This window comes from Lissotriton vulgaris, chromosome 4_1 (genome assembly GCF_964263255.1).
Source record: "Lissotriton vulgaris chromosome 4_1, aLisVul1.2, whole genome shotgun sequence".
NCBI classification, from domain to species: domain Eukaryota; kingdom Metazoa; phylum Chordata; class Amphibia; order Caudata; family Salamandridae; genus Lissotriton; species Lissotriton vulgaris.
In genome coordinates, this window is record NC_141691.1 from 1,951,952,449 (window position 1) to 1,951,976,715 (window position 24,267).

Here is a 24,267-nt window from a genome sequence, read left to right on the forward strand (position 1 = left end):
ATCAAGGGTTTGCTCGTTCCAGTGATGCAAAGGCCACAGATGGTACGCCAAGTGGAGCAACCCTGGAGAACCTTGAGTCGATGGTGCAGGCCTATCTGGATGACCCAACAGAGGCCTTTGTTAATCAGAACCCATTTGTGTATTGGTATCGGAAAAGGCCTCATTTGCGACTGATCACCAACCTGGCTCTAAATTATTTGTCTTGCCCAGTCATAAGCGTGTCTTCTGAACGTGTTTTCAGTGCTGCTGGTGCCATTGTAACTTCAAAAAGGACCCGCCTCTCACCCAAAAATGTGGAGAGGTTAACACTGATCAAGATGAATCAGCACTTCATACCACTAGATTACAAAATACGTGAATGCACGCAGGAAGAAGAGGACACCGACTTAGGTGATGGAAGTTCTTCTCTGTTAGCTGACCTACTCCCATCTCAATTCATAGAGTTTGAGGACGAGCTCTACTTCCCTGACACCGAGGCCTGAAAATGACTTCCTTTTTTTTCGTCCTTATTCACTTTTATTCCTGTGTGTCTTTCTTTGTTTTGCAACTTTTACCACAACAAAACTCTAATCACCTAATCACAACAAGTCCATCAGCAGCACTGTCTTCATCTTCTTTCCTTATTGATTTGAAGGTGCTGCAGTCTGCATTCCTGAGGTTCACAAGTTCACAACTCAATCATGCTCCTCTATCCTCCTCCTCCAGACTCCCCCTATCCATTTTCCTCAAGGCAGATGGCTGGATTACGCAGAATAAAGAAACTTTGTCTTCGTACTCGTAGACAAGTCCCCTCAAGTGGGACTGGAATTACTGACTACATGCTTGCTGATTGCTGACAGTTACTTCTGAAATTGATTGACAGGAGAGGCTGCCCTTTGGTCCCGCACTTGCAGAAGAAGATGCGGACAAAAAGTGGAACAGGTAATGAATAATGAGAAGAAGATGGCATGCAGTGGACATCAATGGCTGTCTGGCTCTGATGAAAGCAATTGCTGTTTGTTTGTTGTGCATGAAATGAATCATATGTCCTCTGTTATTATTTAATCTTTTACACACTAAATGTAACTCAAGTCTTCTCTGCTTTTTTTTCCATGTTTACTTCAAATTGTACTTCAACCGCAGGGGCCACTACGTTGCATTTTCCAATATGCAAAATGTCCTTGGACTTACTGTTTGCCAATATACCATGATGATTGATTAAATATTATATCTTTTTTCTTTACAGTCACTCACTGGGATTGATGTAGCATCGGTTTGGGGAAGAACTATGGCCAATTTGTGAGTGTCAAACAGGTAAACCAGTCTACAACAACTACTACAGCAGAACTACATGTCTGTCTAGTTGTGGTATGGAGTGGTCGAGACAGTGTAGTGTTGTTATGCCAGGCAGATTGCAGAGTACAGCAGTTCATGTAAAATTGGGGCTATGTGGCTTGCTGCATACAATTAGATATGCTTTGTCTGTCTGTTTCAAAGAGCCTAGGTATGCTACATCAGGTTGCTTCACTCAGTGGTGCCTCCCTTGACCGTCTGCATGGCCATGCCGCAAGCATGGGCCAAAAATCTGTTACGCTCAAGAGTTTGCAAATTTTCAGCAATTTCGCTAGAATCTCGGATTGTGAATTTGCCGCCCAAATACCGTAAATTTCGCGAGCGGAACAGATTTTAGTTTTTGGCCCATGCGTGAGGCAGGGCCATGCAGACGGTCAAGGCAGGCACTACTGAGTGAAGCAACCTGGTGTAGCATACCTAGGCTCTTTGACACAGACAGACAAAGCATATCTAGGGTTTAGGGTTCAGTGCGGTTTACTAGGGTTTTTGGGTTTAATTAATAATTTGGTAGGGTTCCCGGAGTCTACGGCTCAGGGCCCGATGCAGGCTCGTTCATAATGATGTTGGCAAGGTTTTAGGGGGGTTTGGCGTTTTTTCAGAATTGGCCGAATTGTGGCCTTTTTTGGTGTTTTGCGGGCACGTGTGTTTGGGTGAACTAGTCATAAACCTTACAGTGGATCGATTTTGTTCTGCCTTGCTGAGATTCTTGGGAATCACTGGAACAAGTATCCTGGTATGTTTCAAGAGGATCGAAGTAGTGGAAGTGCTGAAAACAGCACTTTTTTGCCAAGGCGCGATTTGCAATTTCCCATGTTTTGGGGACAGCAGTAGTGCATGTTATTGGGGGGCTGCTTGGGGGGGGTTCTATATGTTTGGGGGTGGGTTGAGGGGTCTGGGAGCACTGCTGGGAAGGTCTAATTTTGATTGCAAGTGGTTTGAAGAATATCCATGGTGGAAAAGGGGGGTTTGGGCCTAGTTGCAGACAGCGTTTTGACACGATTTAAACTGAGACCTAGCAGTATTGCATGTTTTTGGGGGGGTTTTGGGGGTGTTCTCCATTTCTGGGGGTGGGTACAGGGGTCTGGGGGCACTGCTGGGAAGGTCTAATTTTGACTGCAAGTAGTTTGAAGAAAATCCATGGTGGGAAAGGGGGGTTTGGGCCTAGCTGCAGAGCACGTTTGGCACGAGTTAAAGGTAGGCCTCGGTGAGGATAGCACTCCTGCGTGTTTTTGGGGGGCTGTTTGGGGGTGTTCTCCATTTCTGGGGGTGGGTCGAGGGGTCGGGGGCCACTGCTGGGAAGGTCTAATTTTGGTTGCAAGTGGTTTGAAGAAAATCCATGGTGGAAAAGGGGGGTTAGGGCCTAGCTGCAGAGCGCGTTTGGCTCGATTTAAAGGTAGGCCTCGCTGAGGATAGCACTATTGCGTGTTTTTGGTGGGCTGTTTGGGGGTGTTCTCCATTTCTGGGGGTGGGTCGAGGGGTCTGGGGGCACTGCTGGGAAGGTCTAATTTTGATTGCAAGTGTTTTGAAGAAAATTCATGGTGGAAAAGGGGGGTTAGGGCCTAGCTGCAGAGCGCGTTTGGAGCGATTTTCAGGTAGGCCTCTAGATTTTCTAAGTGTGGCATTTTCCATTTTTGCTTTTGGCCAGTTTGGGGGTGTTCTACTTTTTTGGGGGTGGGTTGAGGGGTCTGGGGGCACTGCTGCGAAAGTCTAATATTGGATGCAAGTGGTTTGGTGAAAATCCATGGTGAAAAAGTGTTTCTTTTTTAGCTCACTGCTGCGAAGGTCTAATTTTGATTGCAAGTGGTTTGAAGAAAATCCATGGTGGGAAAGGGGGGTTTGGGCCTAGCTGTAGAGCGTGTTTGGCACGATTTAAAGGTAGGCCTTGCTGAGGATAGCACTCCTGCGTGTTTTTGGGGGGCTGTTTGGGGGTGTTCTCAATTTCTGGGGGTGGGTCAAGGGGTCTGGGGGCACTGCTGGGAAGGTCTAATATTGGATGCAAGTGGTTTGGAGAAAATCCATGATGAAAAAGTTTTTCTTTTTTAGCTCACTTGCGTGTTTTTGGGGGGCTGTTTGGGGGGTTCTATAGGTTTTTGGGGGTGGGTTGGGGGGTCTGGGAGCACTGCTGGGAAGGTCTAATTTTGATTACAAGTGGTTTGAAGAAAATCCATGGTGGGAAAGGGGGGTTGGGCTTAGCTGCAGAGCGCGTTTGGCCCGATTTAAAGGTAGGCCTCGCTAAGGATAGCACTCCTGCGTGTTTTTAGGGGGCTGTTTGGAGGTGTTCTCTATTTCTGGGGGTGGATTGAGGGGTCTGGGGGCACTGCTGGGAAGGTCTAATTTTGATTGCAAGTGGTTTGAAGAAAATCCATGGTGGAAAAGGGGGGTTAGGGCCTAGCTGCAGAGCTCGTTTGGAGCGATTTTCAGGTAGGCCTCTGTAGATTTTCTAAGAGTGGCATTTTCCATTTTTGCTTTTGGCCTGTTTGGGGGTGTTCTACGTTTTTGGGGGTGGGTTCAGGGGTCTGGGGGCACTGCTGGGAAGGTCTAATATTGGATGCAAGTGGTTTGGAGAAAATCCATTGTGAAAAAGATTTTCTTTTTTAGCCCACTTGCGTGTTTTTGGGGGGCTGTTTGGGGGGTTCTATAGGTTTTTGGGGGTGGGTTGGGGGGTCTGGGAGCACTGCTGGGAAGGTCTAATTTTGATTGCAAGTGGTTTGAAGAAAATCCATGGTGGGAAAGGGGGGTTGGGCTTAGCTGCAGAGCGCGTTTGGCCCGATTTAAAGGTAGGCCTCGCTAAGGATAGCACTCTTGCGTGTTTTTAGGGGGCTGTTTGGAGGTGTTCTCTATTTCTGGGGGTGGATTGAGGGGTCTGGGGGCACTGCTGGGAAGGTCTAATTTTGATTGCAAGTGGTTTGAAGAAAATCCATGGTGGAAAAGGGGGGTTAGGGCCTAGCTGCAGAGCTCGTTTGGAGCGATTTTCAGGTAGGCCTCTGTAGATTTTCTAAGAGTGGCATTTTCCATTTTTGCTTTTGGCCTGTTTGGGGGTGTTCTACGTTTTTGGGGGTGGGTTCAGGGGTCTGGGGGCACTGCTGGGAAGGTCTAATATTGGATGCAAGTGGTTTGGAGAAAATCCATTGTGAAAAAGATTTTCTTTTTTAGCCCACTTGCGTGTTTTTGGGGGGCTGTTTGGGGGGTTCTATAGGTTTTTGGGGGTGGGTTGGGGGGTCTGGGAGCACTGCTGGGAAGGTCTAATTTTGATTGCAAGTGGTTTGAAGAAAATCCATGGTGGGAAAGGGGGGTTGGGCTTAGCTGCAGAGCGCGTTTGGCACGATTTAAAGGTAGGCCTCGCTAAGGATAGCACTCCTGCGTGTTTTTAGGGGGCTGTTTGGAGGTGTTCTCTATTTCTGGGGTGGATTGAGGGGTCTAGGGGCACTGCTGGGAAGGTCTAATTTTGATTGCAAGTGGTTTGAAGAAAATCCATGGTGGAAAAGGGGGGTTAGGGCCTAGCTGCAGAGCTCGTTTGGAGCGATTTTCAGGTAGGCCTCTGTAGATTTTCTAAGTGTGGCATTTTCCATTTTTGCTTTTGGCCTGTTTGGGGGTGTTCTACTTTTTTGGGGGTGGGTTGAGGGGTCTGGGGGCACTGCTGGGAAGGTCTAATTTTGTTCTAAAATCGCAGTTTACACTTTACACCAAGCTTGAGGGGAAAGATCCGCAAATTTCGCCCACACTTATGTATCCTTGAAAAGGAAACTCAGAGTACACACTTTCAAAATGATGCTTGTATGTATTGTAATACTGTCGACTCTGAAACTGAAAGTGTTATTTTTACACTACACAGCGTACCTTATATTTTTTTCTCTGTGGTGTTTTAATACCACTTCCTGTTTTTCCATCAACAATTACAGGCCGGATTTTACCCTGTGCAATGGGAAAATGGATGAACTCAGGGTTACCATTAGTGAGCCGCAATTCAGCATCCGCCAGGGAGGCAGTGGACAAGGTGTCTTATGGTCCCCAACATTGATCGACGGAGCGTCAGATGGAATGGAGGAGTACCGCGAAAAAGAGGAATGGCTGGATGCATGCAACTTCCCAAATTCAACAGGACAACTGCAACATACAGTTACAGTATCCATCTTCATTTCTACTTATCTTTTAAGTAATGTTATTGCTGTGAACTTCTATGAGTGTGACTCTGTGCATTTGTTTGCTCTCTGCTTCAATTCATCCCTCCAGCTATTGTATACTTTTTTCTTTGCTATTTTTAAACTAATTTAATGTACTAAGTGGTTCTTCTCTCTGAGGGCAGATAGGCAAGTGAAATCGCGTAATTACTGCATCCCTGTACTGTCACATTGTTTCTTCATAGTTAGTGCATTGTAGAAAGTACTACTTACCTTTCAGTAACCTATCCATTTAGCAAACAAATTCATGCATGCAGTAGTGCATGCACTTCCTTTATGTCCCTTAAAAGATTTATGGATAGCTTCGTATCCAAAAATTTGTTTGTCTTCATTTGTTGTTTTTCCATGCTGTGTTTTTTTTCCTCTCTCCACAAAACTTTCCCCACAATCCCCATTCCCATCCAAGTTTCAAACCCTAACCCTCTTCCCCCGGGATGTGTGGTTTTCATTGAGGTGTGAGTAAATTACAACAATAATTCCACACACTTGCTGGGGAGGATAAGGTGCAAGCAACCTCCTCAAATCAATTTTAAGGCAGCTAGATGAATCCTAGGATATTGTAATTCTGGTTAAAAAACAACAATGAGTATTTTAAAATAAATTCTGAATTTCATGCCCACCATCGATTGGATCCATCGTCAACATCATCCTCCTACATGCCAAGAAGACTTGTTGTTACGCTGCTGTGTCACTGTTCTTATTGTAGCCATAATCATCCATGCAATTCTTTTTTCCCCATTCTTATCTTCAGCATTGCTTAGGCTACTGTTCCTTCTAATACTCTTCTCAGGCCACTCAAGGTCTAATTTTTTTACTTTGTTTTTCATATGCTGCTACTGCTAGTGTGGTACCACGCCGACTAACACCACAACAGTGGAATTTCGGTCCGGGATGGCGTATTCGCCATTTGCCGTGCAGCCAGCGCTGTGCCTAGCTCTATTCTCAAACACGAATCACAGGTAAGATAAGCATTTTGGTGAGGTAGAATAATGGGCTAGGACTCGGAGGAGAAAAGTACTAGTAGGCCAATTGAATTCACTAACTCTGTTAGTAGCACTTTTGAACATTTTTGGACGTTTTAGATAATTCATGCTGGTAAGTTTGAGGAAACCAAACGTGCCGTAACCCCCACCCACCACCCCACAAAATAACATCAACGCGTACACTATGTTGAAGTATGTAAAATAAATAATTATATATTTACCCTAACAAATATAAACTAGTCCCACCCCTCCATAACCCAAACAATTGTCCAATTCAAATAGTCCTCTGAAAAGTCGCAAATAATCCCCAACTACCGATTCCCACCCGCCCAACAGTCTTTTAAAAAGGGGCAAGGGACACATTTTACTTCCGGCGGTGTCTGGACAGGCGGTCCCGCCGCTCCTTGCGGAGGTCCCAGAGCTGTTTCTCAAGATTGTCCACCTTGCACTCCAGGTAGTCCACTCTTAGGCGTAGGCGGCGCATGCGTGCCATCCAGGCTCTGAGCGGGCCAGCTGCTGGTGTTCTTGCAGCTGAGCGGCGGCGGGAGGCTGTCCGAGCATGGCGCCGTGCTGGAGGCTGCTGGCTGGTGGGCACGGGTGGCAGTGCTGGAGGAGGTTGTTGATGTTGACGCCCCCTCCTTTAATTCCCGAGCCCACAGCCGGCGATATTCCACACAAATGGCCTCCAGCTTCCGGGCCCTGGCCCGGACAGCGATCTCCTGTCTGGTGAGCTTTTTGGGAGCAATCATATGAAGAAAGAAAGAGAAATAATGTAACCAATACTCTTTAACAATAACACAAAATAATTCAACAGAAAGTTGTCCCACAGTAACACTAGCAATTTGCAAGCACAGTATAACATTTTGGCATGTATCTTTCCGCCGTCTTTGTAGGCCTGTAACAGTGGGAGTTTCAGGAATTCTACTACCCGGCAGCACTATGGACTCAATACATAGTCAGAGAGTAAGAGAGTACACCAGTATTCTTCTTTTTTTCTCTAGTTTTGCGAAAGAAATTACTTGTACGTGAACTTGTGTTAGCCGGCATAATACCAGCTCAGTCAGCTTACACCCAAGAAAAAGAGACACAAGCAATGATGACGCAGACTTGCATGCATTACTTTAAGAATTACATGCAGGTGGGGATAGGGAAGCACTTACTTTTGTATAGGGGTGGCACTGGCCATACTCGGTTACATCAAGGGCTACTGCTCAATGTAATTTATATTTCGCACTGCCCCCCCTGGGCCTTCAGTACTACAAAAGGAAAATGAAGATTATTCATTTCTGATCATGTATCCAGACGATCACATGATCTCTTTGCTTATATGATGGATGACTTTAGGTGCTTTGTTGTGATAGATTGAGTGAACAACAGCGATAGTCCACCCATGATTAACACAGCAGAAAGAAAATTATGAACATAGGGAGTGAGTGTGGTAACCATAATTGCCGGAGGAAGGGACTTGACTCGATATACTTGTCAACTACACAATACATACACAATATATGCTGTGCTTGCAAAGTAAACTACTGTACTGTTACTTTAGGCAAGGGAGAGTTTTTGAACAATCACAACTTGTAGTATTTGGATTTCCTGTGCTTTGCTACTCTGGCATGGACAGTCTGTTCGAACAAAGTAACACTCTTCATGCACTGAGCATCTGCTCTACATACACCTCTGCTATGTATGAGGAAGAAGATACCATCCAGGCTTTCAAAGTAAACGTCTATCATTCTTCTTAATGTCTCAACTGAAACAACTTTACTTTTTCTCAACAACCAAGTAACACCCTTTTAATTTTATTTGTTAAACCACTGTCTTGACATGCATTTGAGTTTCACCCAAATGATACATTGCAAATGAATGCACACCACACATGAATTTTCTGATTCACCCACACAGGCAGTCATGTTTTCTTTCTCCTCCAACCATCCTTGCTTCAAGCAGCCATGCATCTGATTCCTTCCTATCAGCCACCTCTGCCTGCATTCAAAAACATGTATCATTCTTTACAGTCATAAATGTTACAACTCGCTCATCCTTCCATTGACCCTAAGTTCTTTCCCTTTTCGTTCATCACATCCCTCAAGTTCATCTGATATGACTTGGCTTCATGATAAAAGTTTTCCAGCTGATTTGAAGTCAAATAGAGGGGGCCATTGCTTACTCGAGAACTACCGCCGCTAATGCTATTGCTAAGTCAAGGGGGACTGTCTTCGAAGTGATTGGCTAAAATGTAGTTCTAAATCAGTAACTGTTCTTAACAGTACAGTGTACTTGTAGTAGTGTACTGTCTACAGTACAGTACATCATACACTCCTTTGCGAGCCTACTCTAAAATGTCAATAAGTAAGGAGTATAATAACTTACCACTGTCCGCTGCTGCTGAGCCATCCCCCTCAGCTCCTCCTGGTGGCACTTGTGGTGCCGCCGCATCCGCCGCTTGAGTGGACCCCTCCGCGCTGCTGGCCCCGGCACTGGTGGTGGCAAGTGCTGCATCCGATGTTGTGACGCCTAGAAAAAACATGTCATATTTTTAGATGCCATACACCACCCCCTACTTCGTCTCGTAATGGAAGAGAAAATGTTAAACAATTTTTAATTATTGGGACTGAAAAGAAGTCACGGTTTTGGGGAGGGTGTTAACTTATATGCTTAGCCGTAACATGCAACTCTTTTGGGCACAACTGATGAATGCTTGCTCTTTAACGTGCAACATTTTTATAATGATAGACAGAACCAACTACTCCTCATCACCACCAGGAGGACTTGAAGTTCCAACAAGGTGAGGGCTCCCGAGTCCCACACAGTTCCTTCTGACTGAGGTATGTGGAAAGTCGAAATGCACCTATCATCAACAATGTCCGAATTCTCTTGTCCATACTTCTGTATGTGCAGAATAGTCCCTGAAACACTAGCGGTATGGTATGTGGTACTATCAAATTAAAAAACCAACTACTAGCTTATTCTTGGTGGACATTGACATTTTGTTGTTGGAAATTGTCAAAGCACTAGCATTAAGAAGACTGGAATAGACCGCAAGGGCAACCCAGAGGACTGCACTGAGTGCCTCTAAAGTTATTGCTGGATCAGAGTTTTGTTTAACACCGTTTGCCGACTGGGCAAGCTTAGCTACCTACACAGACCGACTCATAAATAATAGTAAATAGTAGTAGCACATAGAGTGATGGTAGAGAGGCAGGATAAGAATATAGAAATAGTCTACAAGAAGATCAAAGACTATTTTGTAAAAAATAGAATTAGGAAACAGTTTGGAATGAATAGGAGCTGTAAAAGTTTGGGAAGTATAATTATATTAACAACAGAAAAACTTACTGGGGCTAGCAGAAGAGCCTGCCCACTCTGTTCCGCCGGAGTCTGGGGTGTTGCTGTCTTCTTGCCCCTGGGAGGTGCTGATGATCATGAAATAAACACAAACATGGATGATTGTTTTTTGGAAATATTTGATTTCTTTGACCACAATCTAAAATTATCTCGGGGAAACAAATTAGCAACAATTGCACTACATGTATTGACCTATCTGATCTGGTCAACTAGGAGGATACTAGTACAGTATTGCTGGATTAGCAGACCGTCTACTTGGAAAGTTATGTAAATCACTAACTAAACCAACAACAAAAAGGTTCTACTACGACTGCCAGCACTCAGCAGCACGCGACGTGACAGACACAGTCCGTCATCATGATTGCAGACCACTAAAAAATGTCCTACTACTAATAACAAGTCCTAATATACTCAACCTATCAATCCATCACTATCTCTTCTTCTTAGTCTTGAAAGGAAATATTGATTGTACATGCTTTACAGTCAAGTCTAAGGTGGCCAAGGGTGCCCTTTGTGCTCTTGAAGTTCGGAGAATTTGATCAGGTTGATCTACATTGTCTACTTTATTTTCTAGAACACAGTGTCTAAGATTAATTGCAGTCCAAGAGTTTTTTCCCTTCGAGTCACCGGCTATTTCCACTATTCGGAGGATGGAGTGTCTTAAGTTATTCTCTAGGTCTTCACAGTTCTGTGTTGAAGTCTTTATTTGCTGAGCTGTCGTTTCCAGGCGCTCTTTAGCAGTGTTCTTCATTTGAAAAAAATGAGTTTCAGCTTCAATTCTTGGCTTGGCTGGCTTGACTTCAATAAATGCAGTCCATTGATCTTCAGTGGAGTAAACATTTTGTGCTAAAGTCTCAGACTTTGCTTATTGTTCTGGTTGCTTTTAATGTATCATTTCTCCTTCAGGGTGGTGTTGAACACTGATTTCATAGACATTGAGGATGAGGACTGCAGTACAGTAGCCTCCCATGTTAGTACACAAGGTTCTGGGTGTGGGCATGCACTCACTGCTTGGATCTAGGAAATGTTCTGCTGCCACTGTAAATCTCTCATTTGCTACTTTGGTAGGATCTAAGATCTGAAACAATTCAGCTATTGGACACCAAAGAATTTGCATGTAAGATCAGTGACGCATACTCGGTTTGACTGTCTTTGGCGTCTTCGAATGTACAAGTTTGATTACATCAGTTTGAGCCTGAGCTTCAGCTTTGGTCGGAATGTCTTGTGCTCTCTTAGACCTTGGTAGGCCTACATCCAAATTCCCACCCATTAAACCAAAAGGATGTTATAGGACACTAGGCATGCCCTTTCGTAACATTAATTTAGGACATACATCGTCTCTAGATGGGTGGATTATAGCGCTGCTCAAAGATAAGCTCTTGCTGACCGTTTTCTTTGCTTTTTTCTTTATGCATCTCATTCTCTTAAGCTACTATCACCGTCTGTATTCTAGTGCTTTAGACCGGAAAGTCGAAAGATGAGCATCCTATGTCTTCCACAAGGTCAGAAAGGTTGCCAATAATTTGCATCAGGGAGCTAGCCAACTGGAGAGGCTCCATGGGTAATGGCGTGGGGATATTTATCATCAAAGACTGGTTTGATGTTGTGGTTCCCCCATCTTGTGCTAATTTCTGATTCCTATTATCTGTGTCTCAAACAATATCCATTTTTGCAGATGTCACAGATGATTTAGTTGCTGAATTATCACAGTCTGATATAGCAGTTGGTATAGCAATTGATTCACAATGTTGGATATGGGCACTGGTGAGGGCGTTTTCTCGTCCAATCTTTGCTGCAGAGCTGAGTCCTTATTAACACAATATTTTCTTTGGAGCAGAAAGTGTTTCAATTTCACTAGTCTTGCTGTCTTTCAAAGTACCTCCCCGGTCTGTCTTTATCTGGGTTTTGATGAAATCTGACATCCAATGAGCTATTGCTTTATGTCTCTCATGATTCCTGTTGCCCCTACCAGTCCCCTGCTTATGAGCTTCGATTGTGGTGTCCTCTGTAATTGAAGTTATCTCGCAAATTGAGGCATCTTGTCTCAGTGTAGTATGAACCGTTATCGCCAGGCTTTTACCCCCACATATAGCTTGTGAGAGGATGAGGCAATAGGGCAGCGTAGATTGCATCCCGACCAGTGCATCCAGCACTTTCTAAGTTATGTGGGAAAAAATCTGTAACAGTGCCTTGTTTGTATACTGACCCCTCGAGTTGCTGTGAATCTGATTGGAGATCTTCTGTGGGTCCGCGACCAAGCAGCACCAGCTTCGAATCTTATGAAGGTCCACAACTGAGCAGCACCAGCTTCAGATCTTCTGAAGGTCCGTGACTGGGCATCACCAGATTCAGATCTTCTGTTGATCAGCGACCAAGCAGCACCAGCGTATCATCTTATGAAGGTCCACAACTGAGCAGCACCAGCTTCAGATCTTCTGAAGGTCCGTGACTGGGCATCACCAGATTCAGATCTTCTGTTGATCAGCGACCAAGCAGCACCAGCTTCGCATCTTATGAAGGTCCGCAACTGAGCAGCACCAGCTTCAGATCTTCTGAAGATCCGTGACCGAGCTGCACCAGCTTACGGCGACAGACCCCAGTATGTGAGCCTATGCGCCTGAGCCTCACCGATCTACACTGATGAGCTTGAGGGGGCGCTGAGACCTCCAGGCTCTGGCTTGCTTCACTGGAGACTCCGGGATCTGCAGCGGATTTGGACATCCTAAGAGTGTCATGAAGCAGGAGAGAATAAGCAAGGAGTGCCATGGCAGAGCCAGCCATTCTACGCTGCATGCTGACGCAGGACGAAGAGAGGCTCTCCTGACCTTACCTCCCTCTTGAATACAGACTCAATTCGCTACCCTTTGCTGTGGGGTTCAGAGAAAGGAAAAACAAACAATAAAAAAGAAAATATAGTCAACCCCAGCTTTTAAGTAACAGCTCATATTAGACTAAAATAACAACGGGAAAGTGAAATATGACAGGGATAGCTCAAAACAAAAATTCCGCCTGCCTGAACAAATGACTATATGGAAAACATATTATCTCGTATAGAAAACCACATTTACCAGCTTCTTTGGACACTCTTTCAAGTTGGGTGGCCTACACCATGCAACAAGCTGGGGTTGGAATGTTGGTATTTGGGGAGAGGAGAGGTGTGGTGCAGAGGCCAGGGTAGCTGACTTCGGAACACAGGATTTAGTTCGATCCCCGGTTGTGGCAGCTAAGCTCGCACTATGTGACTCTGGGTAATAGCTCACTTTATTTCCACGACGTCCCCCAGCGCCTTGAAATTCCTAAAGGTGAGTAGTTTGTGCTTTACAAATACGGGTACCCTCCATCGAGAGTGGCATTGGCTTCTGAAGACTTTTGGAATGGGGCCCATTTGGAACATATGCTGAGACTGCTGATTGGTGTTCAGCTTCTACATTTTATTGAAAAGTGTTCCTGCTGGAGGAGAAGTGTGGCTCAATGGTTAGAGCGGCAGACCCTGATGCAGAGGCCTAGCCCGGGACCAGGGTTCAATTCCCGCCTCGGCAGGTCTTGGGCTCAAAATTCCACAGACCTGATAATTCTCGCCTCGGGGCCTATTCCTATCATGGAGTCCCACTCTGCAACTCTGGGCAATAGCTTGCTTAATCTCCACAACGGCACCCACAACGCTAAGGAGGCCTGGCCTCCTCTTTGGGGGTGCCCAGGAGTGGACGCCTCACAGGGAAAGCCAGGATGGGTTCCACAGCAGTATTCGTACAAGCGCCTTGAGACCCTTGCGGGTGATTAGTGCCCTATACAAGTATCAATTTACATTTTAAATTTACATCCTTACCAGTTATAAATATATGTTAAAACAGAATTATATGTGCCAACGGTCTTGCTGTAATATCTGGATTTTCAAGTTTTTGAATGTATGAAATTCCTGATTTTATGAAGGATACAGAGGGGAATAAATGTATCTATCCTTTGTGTTTTATATGATCGTGTCCCATCTAACTGTATTTGTGGCAAATTCACGTTTTTCTTTTGGTGAACCACTGTCTGTCTACCTGAGTCAACTCTGTAGGGTACAGAGTAGTTTGCGGCTATGTTTTATTCTTTTCATCTGTGTTTACATCATCTTGTTTCTTCTCCTGTTTAGATTAGGACGGCTGTCATTACATCAAGAAAGAGAAGGGGCTGACGTTTTCATGTATATTTATAGCATACTAATTATACACTTGTTATCCTGGGCATTACAGTCTTGGTTTCACAGTCCGTTTTTTGATTCCTGATATTTTTAGCTGCTCTTGAAACGTAAGCAAGAAAGAAAAGCATAAAACAGGCCTACGTGTCTTTAATAAAACCAGTACTTCAGTACATTTAAAAGTTTGTTTGTATTAGCATGGGTAGAAATCTTTATTCTCTAACATGTCTTGAAAATATGTTTAATGGACTGAGGCTTGCCTACCATCTAGTGGAAGAAAGGAAAATTGCAGCAGTTCTGCTGTCTAATGTGTGTTTCACTAACCAGTCGTCAAATGTTTTGTCATTCGAAACAAATCATGCTACTGGCTCTCGTAAACGAGAACGTTCTGAAGTTTTTATTTGTTATTATTTGTTCGTTACACTGCGGGTTTCTTTTTTTACTGTGCTTGGATGTGACAAACGTAGCACAGCCGACTGTGGCATTTTACCTGAAAACGTAATCTGCAGTAATGGTATTCCCTGGAAAATTTCTAGTGCGCGAGTCAAAGTCTCCCATTGAAAAATGGGGAATAATGTGCGGGATCGGCCTGGGCAAAAAAAAGGCCCAGGCACCAAAATAAAAAAAATGGCAACCGTCAGCGAACTAGATAGCTAAAATAAGGAGTAATATCAGGGAAATCACCAGTAAAAACCGTCCCACAATTTCTACTACAAGCATTTACAATGCAACGGTCTCGCCTTTGAAAAAGTTAAAGCTTTTGGCATTGTAAATGACAACATTTTTATTTGTGTTGGTTTTGAAAATAGATAAATAAATGGCACTGTCATTTACAATGCCAATAGCTTAATCTCTCGCAAATGCCACACACAAATACACAGACCCACACAGAGTCCCACACACATACATACCTACAGAGCCACACGGAGAGCCACACACACACACAGAGCGGCACACTTCCAGTAGTCGGTGGGCAGCGTGGAGCAGACCAGCACCCAGCCTGACAGGGCCAGCAAGATGGCCACTATCTCCCCCGCCATGCTGGCCATGGTCACCGGCGAGGGTCACAGGGCACAGATGTCAGAGCTGAGGGGACTGGTGAGAGCTGAGGGCAGGGGTAAGAACTGAGGGCAGAGGGGTGAGAGCTGAGGGCAGAGGGGTGAAAGCTGAGGGCAGAGGGGTGGGAGCTGAGGGCTTAGGAAGAGCTGAGGGCACAGGGCAGGGTAAGAGTTGATGGCACAGGGGTAAGAGCTGAGGACAGAGGGGTAAGAACGGAGGGCGGAGGGGTAAGAGCGGAGGGCAGAGGGGTAAGAGCGGAGGGCACACGGGTAAGAGCTAAGGGCACAGGGGTAAGAGCTGAGGGCACAGGGGTAAGAACTGAGGGCACAGGGGTAAGAGCTGAGGGCACAGGTAAGAGCTGAGGGCACAGGGGTAAGAGCGGAGGGCACATGGGTAAGAGCTGAGGGCACAAGGGTAAGAGCTGAGGGCACAGGGGTAAGAGCTGAGGGCACAGGGGTAAGAGCTGAGGGCACAGGAGTCAGTGAGGGCACAGGTGAGGGCAGCGTGGTGAGGGCTGGAAGCCTGGGTTGAGGTCAGAGGGCACAGGTGCCAGAAGTGAGGGCCTAGGAAGAGCTGAGGGCAGAGGGGTAAGAGCTGAGAGTACTGGGGTAAGAAGTGAGTGAGGGCCCGGGGTGAGATCAGATGGCAAAGCAGCAACTTTGGCCTCTGCATTGTCTGAAATAATAGTAAAAATGTCTCCCTAGTGCTCGTTTAGTTCCTTTGGTACTTAAATCCAGCAACTCCAATGGGTAATGAGCCAAGGAAACCACCCTTGCCTCCATGAGACGATCAATCTGTTGCTGTCCCACCACTAGTTGCATGTGCTAGTTCTGTGTGGGTGCTCTGTTTGACACAAAGTCACTTTCTACAGCCTTGTGTGGGTTTGAGGCATGTCAGGTGCCTGCATGGCATAAATGTTCCCTTTACAAAAACTCGTGAGCACTTCCCAAGACTTTGTTGTGGTCCGCAATTGAAAATATGTGCTAATCATTAATATGTGATGGTTATTATAGGCGATATTACACGTATTTGCCCTATTGGTCACGCTTGCAGTGTCCAGTTCCTGAACGCAGATTCTACAGGATGTTCGGAACAGGCAACTTAGTTAACAAATAAGACATAAGCAAAATATAAATCATTTCTGCATACATATATACTGACATGATGCTTGGTAAAATTACGTTCGATTGATTAAAACCCTCTATATAAAACCCCATATGTATATTTAAGTGTCAATATTTATATGGTCTACTGTCCACATCCTCGGTCATATTTTCCTCATTGCTTCGCCCTCGGATTCTTGTTCACCATCGCTCTACACCTGTTAACAGAATCCCGCAGCTCAGCTGCCATCCCTTTCCCGTCTTTCCCTCCACTGTTGATTTATCTTCCCGGCTTATTTCGACTCCCCTTTTCAACAGACCCACGATTGCCAACTCTTCTATGCTTCCCGCTTTCATAGAGTACTTTCTATTGCCATACGCGCTCTTTCGCCAATGCTTAATTGTGTTTCTTTATCACCCACTTGTTTCTCCAACACACTGCTTTCTACTGCGCACTCTTAAAACCCTGTTTCGCTCCCACCACTTTACTCTGACTACATGTAAATCTCGCTTCTCGGTCTCCTCTTCGATTCTATCTTCACTTCAGTCTCCTGACTGGCCTCACTTCTTGTCCCATTCACTTTCTGATGGTCCCCTCACTCACCGACTCTTGGATACCACTTTCTCCCCCCTACCATCCAGGTATCCTCCTCGTTTGTATCTGTAATGTGTAAGTATGTAAATTTACTCATGTACTTGGATCTATCGTGAAGCGCTCCGACACCTTTGGGTAAAGTCCGCGCTATATAAAATTGCATAAATAAATAAATACAATTTCCCCCGTTGCTTTTTATTCTACTCGCTGAGCCTTTCCTTCTGCACTCACCCATTCGCTCGCTGTGTGGCTGAAAGTGTAGAGCGCTACTTGGCTGGCTACGTCCAGAATTCCCCGAATATAGGGATCATGTCTACGCAGAGCAGCCAAGCTAATGTCCAAGCCCTTCTCCAGGAGCAGTCCGCTCACCGCTACCCCAGAGGCAGCCATCTTCCCCTCAGCAGGCACCGGCGCCATGGACACAGAGAGCGGACTAGGCCGCACTGATCAAACCTGTACACAATAGCCGAAACTACCATTTTAGGAAGGGAGATAATGGGCCCTGGGTGAAGGGATTTGAAGCAAGGAAAATAGAGTCAAGTACAACAAACCTTAAAAGCGAAGAGTTTTACACTACCTGTTGAAAATATAACACTTAAACATTATTAAAAACAATTCGTAATACTCGATACTTAAAAATATTGCCACACCTGTCAAATCCAGCAAGCTAATATTCCATAACTAAAGGCAAATGTAATTTCTGACCTGCTTATTTAAGTATTTTACACTATCTACTTGTTAGATAATTGACAAAATGTGGACAGATTTCGCCATTTCAACATGAGTTTACACATTAAGAGAAGCCTCTCGAACTGTGATTCTTTAAGTATCATTGCCACACTCCCACCACCGCGATGACGATCAGAAAAGGGTGGAGAGGGTAGAAATCGCAGGAACGCCCACGAATCTGGTCCGGCCATGACGGACAAATCTCTGTTCCAATGGCTAGCCTCCATTTATGGAGCTAGCCAATGGAACAGAGGGCGGATTCCCAAGCCACATAGTATTCTCATTAGGTTTTCACCTGCGCGAAAAGCTGCGCAGTGCGCAGCTTTCACTTAGGCCAAACCTAAAACCGAACTCCGACTCGCACGCCAATCTGTCTGACCAGCCCATTGGCCACTTCCTGATTGCCCTATAGGCGAGTGCGACACTGATAATGTGTGTAGCCGATCTTAGTGCCAGACTTACCGGACAGGCCACTTACCGCTTTTGCACAGGAAAACATACAGGGTAGAAGCACAGCGTGCCCACATCTCAGAATTTGAAATTGGCCTCCGACAACCTTATTGACCAATGTAAAATGTAGTAGTAATGCTCCCGTTGGTAATGCATTTAACAGCATAAGTGGCATGGTAAAACAGCATTATACATAAAGAGGCATTTGCAATTAAAACCTGCAAAATGTTACTATGTGATATTCTCCAATTATGCTGCACATCTTCTAGTTAGGTGGTAAGATCTAGTGGTAATGTAATGCATTCTTTATAGATTTACCACAAGATGTTGTCGCACCCTCTAAATGAGCATGTGAATTACTATATTTCATCTTTTCCATATTTCCTTTTAATATGATTTGTGTAGCTTATCATATAAGTCGTACTCTGCTCTAAGTCTTCATGCCTACATTGACTTTAAATAAAATGGTAATGATACCTTGCTCTGGTCACTAAACCAACAAACCAAAATAGCCTACTGTCACGGGTCTGACCGTCAAGAGACTCCTGAATATAAAGACTGGTGGTGCGCCACCCCCCTTTCACCTTGCGTCTTGTCTCAACAGCCGCAGACTTCTACGTGGCAGGAGGAAGACGGAGACCCCGACACGGAATGGCCATCAGGGGTGAATGTATACGGCTCCTTTAAGGCCGACGGCTGGGATTGTGGAGTCACGCCCCTAGTGACGACAAAAGCAGGAAGCACGGCATCGACGACGGACGGCGTTTCCCCCCCGCGGAGGAGATCGATGAGGAGAGCAGCGCGGAACCAGGTCAAGGAAGAGAAGCAGACGGAAACGACAAGCCAGGAGGCCAACGGTCGGACGAGTCGCCCTGCCACGCGCCCACGGGAGGAGCGTGGCTTAAAGAGGTACGGGGCCGGGTAGCGGGTTGGGTTGGGAGGCGAAGACAGCCCCCGTTGTAACACTTCCTGCAACCAAACCCTTCCCTGAGCACGAGCACCTTCCGTCACTCCCGTAGTTAACTGGAGCACTTCACGGGGTTTGCGTGTCCTTCACTCCCGGTCCTTGTGTATTGTCACCCAGAGTGCAGGCAGTAATCCGCCTTCTCTTGATTTCCTTTTCTTTTCGGTACCACGTGGGATCCTGTTATTGAGACGTATCAAGACAAAGACTTCCACGACCAGAAGGCACCGCGGCATTCAGCGATACCCAGAGACTAGAGGCTCTTTACCTTTTCATGAAGAAAACGTATATCACAATAAAGCCCTCCTTAAAACCTTTAATCAAAGCCCCAGTGTTTCTCTTTGAGCCGGCCCCTCCCGCTCCAGTGGTCGAACCTCCTATCCTCCCTGAGCCCCCGGGACAATTGGTGTCAGAAGTGGGATCAACTTCACCATCCATCAGTGAGATCAAGATGGAGACCCTGATCGACCACCTCATAAAGGGGCAGGAGAAGTTAGAATGGGCCGTGGAGAACCAGCTGTCCATTGCTCAAGCGGACAGAGAACTTTTTACTAAAACAATGACCGCACACGTAGAGGGTCTTAAGTCCATACCCTCTGTCCAACAGGCGGCCCCGGGCGAAGGACGTGTACACACTCCACATCCGTCAGGAATGGCCCTTCAAAAATATGTACCCGGTGAGGATCCTGACGCCTTTTTGGTAAACTTTGAAAGGGCAGCTCGGGCAATGAGCTGGCCCGAAGAAAAATGGCCGTTCTTTCTCGCCCCCCTCCTTACCGCCGAAGCCCAATCTGCATATCAAGCAGCGAATCCCCTGGGGACAACCCCATATGCGACTATTAAAATGGTCATATTGGACCATCTAGGTTTGGACCAGGAGGCCTATAGAGTCCGCTTCCGAAAAGAGAAAGGGGTTCCTGGGGAAAACCCAAAAACGCTGTTCTTCAGGTTAAAAATGGCGGCGGACAAATGGCTTCGCCCCGACGTGTGTACAAAGGAAGAAATCCTGAATAAAATCTATGTAGAGCAGTTTATGGAGGCGTTGCCATATGCGACCCAGCGTTGGCTCAAACAGCATGTAGGCCTGACAGTAGAACAAGCCATTGAGATGGCATCACAATATGCCAGGGCCCAACCCAAGTCTATACCGTGGGAGCCAGAAAAGACCTCCAAAGGTACTCCTACCAACAAAACGGACAAAAGGCCAAAACCAGTACTCGAGGCTCCCCGACCCTTCAGACCTCCCGGTATGATGGTTCCTCCGACAAAAGGACCACAGTGTTTCGAATGTGGCGAGTGGGGCCACATCGCCAGGATGTGTCCAAAAAGGAAGAGCCATGAGGAACCCATGGAAGTGGGGTATCTGCCCCGGACTGTGATGTATTCCGCCGAAATGGGCAGCACGTTTTACGTGAGTATAAGGATGAATGGGTTCCAATTAAAAGCATTGTTAGACTCAGGGTGTAGGCAATCTGTGGTACAGTCCAGGTTCGTAACTCAGGGTCAGATGAATCATAAGAATCCCGTGTATATCAGGTGCGTCCATGGGGACGTGAAGCCTTACCCCGTGGCCTCCATCACTCTCACACCGCAGGACAGGGACCCCTGTACTGTTAGCGTAGGGGTAGTGGATTCCCTGCCTGAAGATATGATCCTGGGGACCGACAATCCAGAATTCCTGTCCCTATTTAAGGAACACCTTTCCACAACCGGGAAGGGGGTGCATATCCCATCCTACCTATCCCCCGAACCCTGGGTTATTGATCGCAGCTTCAGATTTGCTCAGGCTGAAGATAGATCCCTTTTCAACGCCTGGGAAATCGCCCATAACTCAGGTGATCAGACCTCTCCAGTATTTCCCCGCTTTTTGATCAAAAACGATTTGTTATATAGACAAGCCAACCAAGAAGCAGAAATGCAGCTATTGGTTCCCCAGTCTTTTAGAGAACAAGTGCTATTCTTTGCACATGCCCACTTGATGGCAGGACATGCCGGCAAGGAAAAAACCACTGACTGTATCCTGCGCAACTTCTATTGGCCGGGTATCTACAAAGATGTTCAAGAATTCTCTGCCCGGTGCGAGGTCTGTCAACGTAGAAACACACAGCGCCCTCCGGCTGCCCCCCTACAAAGGATGCCCATAATTGGTATCCCCTTCGAGCGAGTGGGCATGGATCTGATAGGGCCACTACCAAAGACTGGAAGAGGCTTTCTATACGCATTGGTAATCGTGGACTATGCCACTCGGTTTGTTGAGGCTTTTCCCTTAAAGAACACTACTACAGCGGCCATCGCTGAAAAATTTGTGGAACTTTTCAGCAGGGTAGGTTTTCCTAAAGAAGTATTGACCGACCAGGGGACTCCCTTCACCTCAAAATTAATGAAGGAGGTGTGTGCCTCATTGGACATAAAACACTTGAAAACCTCGGTGTATCATCCCCAAACCGATGGTTTGGTGGAAAGATACAACCAGACTCTGAAGCAAACACTAAAGAAAATGCTGACGGCTGAAGGGCCCGCCTGGGATCGGCTTCTACCTATCGCCCTTTATGTAATAAGAGCCCAAAAGCAAAGCAGCCTAGGATGCTCATCGTTTGAGTTACTGTATGGTAGGATGCCCCGGAGTCTCCTAGACATCATTAAAGAGATGTGGGAAAACGAAACGTCCCAGGAGCAAAAATCCATGTTGGAATATACCTCTCAGCTCCGAACCAGACTTGGTAAATTAAGAGAGCTTGCCTATACCTCCATGGAGCATCAACATGAGAGATACAAGAAATCTTATGACAAAGGTAAAAGATTAAGATCCCTGGAGGTAGGAAAATGGGCTCTAGTGTTACTGCCTTCCATCAGTACTAAGAACAAGCATGAGTGGCAAGGCCCATACCAGATCACTGAAAAAATCGGAAACACTACCTATAGACTCCGGTTAACCCCTCACAAATCACAAATCTACCATATCAATCTCTTGAAAGAGTGGTTGGGACCCCTACCCCGGATGGGACACTTCGTAGGGCAGATGGATGCCCGACACATCTCTACTCTAGAACAGTTGGTGGTGAACCCAGAGCTGACTCCCCAGGAAAAGCAGGAGTTGACAGAGACTCTAACCCCGTATACAGCAGTATTTTCCGACTTACCAGGGAGGACTGAGTTAGCAGAGCACTGCATCGAAACTCTTCCTGGGGAAGTGGTAAAACAAAGACCCTATCGAATTCCCGCAGCAAGGAAAGAGATTGTACGGAAAGAAGTGCAGGACATGCTCGACTTGGGCGTCATACGCCCTTCACAGAGTCCTTGGTCCTCCCCGATTGTTCTAATTCCTAAACCTGATGGCACTAAAAGATTTTGTATGGACTTCCGTGCATTAAATGCTGTCTCGCATTTTGATACGTATCCAATTCCTCGAGTCGATGATTTAATTGAAAAAATCGGAGACGCCAAATATATCACCACCATTGACCTCACGAAGGGGTATTGGCAGGTCCCCCTTCGGGAGGAGGATAGAAAGAAAACAGCTTTTGTAACGGATGAAGGTGCTTTTGAGTTCACCGTTCTGCCTTTCGGATTACACGGCGCCCCGGCAACATTTCAGCGCCTGATGAACAAAGTCTTACATCCCTTTTCGCACTTTAGTTCAGCCTACTTGGATGACATAGTCATTTACAGTCAGAACTGGAAGGAACATCTGAGACACTTACAAACCATTCTGGAAGCCCTACAAACAGCCGGACTCCACATCAATGCAAAAAAATCGCGAGCAGCTTTTCAAAGTGTGAAATACCTGGGCTATGTGTTGGGTGAAGGAACCATCGCTCCACAAAGCGAAAAAGTAAGAGCTATAGCAGCAGTTCCGTTCCCCAACAACAAAAGGGACCTTAGAGCCTTTCTTGGCCTGGTGGGTTATTACAGGCGCTTTATTCCAGGCTTTGCAGAATTGGCAGCCCCCTTAACCAATCTGCTCCGCAAAGACGTCAAGGCCAAGGAATTTAGTAACCCATCGAGAGAGGCCTCACAGGCTTTTCACCTTCTTAAGTCCACGATGACAACGGCTCCTGTTTTAATATCGCCGGATCACAGCAAACCATTTGTGTTGTCCACGGACGCTTCTAATCAGGGGATAGGTGCGGTACTATCACAAGTCAAAGAAGGCGTTGAACATCCGATCCTATACGTCAGTAGGAAATTGTTCCCCAGAGAGTGCCGATACTCTACCATCGAAAAGGAGGCCTTGGCAATCAAATGGGCAATTGACAAATTAAAGTACTACCTGGAGGGCAAGCCCTTCGTTCTACATACAGACCACGCTCCCCTGAAATGGATGCACCAAAATAGTAGCCACAACCCCCGGGTGTTGCGATGGTTTCTGTCCTTACAACCCTATGCATTTACTGTGCAACATCGCAAAGGAAAAGACAATGCAAATGCAGACTTTTTGTCCCGGGTGTTTCCTCTCCCCGATCGGGAGATGCCAGGGGGGGAGGTGTGTCACGGGTCTGACCGTCAAGAGACTCCTGAATATAAAGACTGGTGGTGCGCCACCCCCCTTTCACCTTGCGTCTTGTCTCAACAGCCGCAGACTTCTACGTGGCAGGAGGAAGACGGAGACCCCGACACGGAATGGCCATCAGGGGTGAATGTATACGGCTCCTTTAAGGCCGACGGCTGGGATTGTGGAGTCACGCCCCTAGTGACGACAAAAGCAGGAAGCACAGCATCGACGACGGACGGCGTTTCCCCCGCGGAGGAGATCGATGAGGAGAGCAGCACGGAACCAGGTCAAGGAAGAGAAGCAGACGGAAACGACAAGCCAGGAGGCCAACGGTCGGACGAGTCGCCCTGCCACGCGCCCACGGGAGGAGCGTGGCTTAAAGAGGTACGGGGCCGGGTAGCGGGTTGGGTTGGGAGGCGAAGACAGCCCCCGTTGTAACACTTCCTGCAACCAAACCCTTCCCTGAGCACGAGCACCTTCCGTCACTCCCGTAGTTAACTGGAGCACTTCACGGGGTTTGCGTGTCCTTCACTCCCGGTCCTTGTGTATTGTCACCCAGAGTGCAGGCAGTAATCCGCCTTCTCTTGATTTCCTTTTCTTTTCGGTACCACGTGGGATCCTGTTATTGAGACGTATCAAGACAAAGACTTCCACGACCAGAAGGCACCGCGGCATTCAGCGATACCCAGAGACTAGAGACTCTTTACCTTTTCATGAAGAAAACGTATATCACAATAAAGCCCTCCTTAAAACCTTTAATCAAAGCCCCAGTGTTTCTCTTTGAGCCGGCCCCTCCCGCTCCAGTGGTCGAACCTCCTATCCTCCCTGAGCCCCCGGGACACCTACATTCTTTC

General features: G+C 46.4%; 1 protein-coding gene across 1 annotated transcript; it reads left to right on the plus strand.

Annotated features, from left to right (window-relative positions):
* The first annotated feature begins 19,195 nt into the window (after window positions 1–19,195).
* LOC147724745 (uncharacterized) lies at window positions 19,196–23,851 on the plus strand. The gene is made up of 2 exons (XM_086967057.1): window positions 19,196–20,332; window positions 23,495–23,851. Exons 1-2 carry the CDS (start codon window positions 19,196–19,198, stop codon window positions 23,849–23,851), a joined length of 1,494 nt encoding a protein of 497 aa, XP_086823183.1.
* The last annotated feature ends 416 nt before the right edge of the window (window positions 23,852–24,267 follow it).

Excerpts from the sequence above, each read along its gene's own strand:
- LOC147724745 (XM_086967057.1), top strand. The coding sequence starts at position 19,196 with ATGAAGAAAACGTATATCACAATAAAGCCCTCCTTAAAACCTTTAATC. Across the intron at positions 20,333-23,494 it reads AAATGGGCAGCACGTTTTAC|CCGCAGACTTCTACGTGGCA; the intron begins GTGAGTATAAGG and ends TTGTCTCAACAG.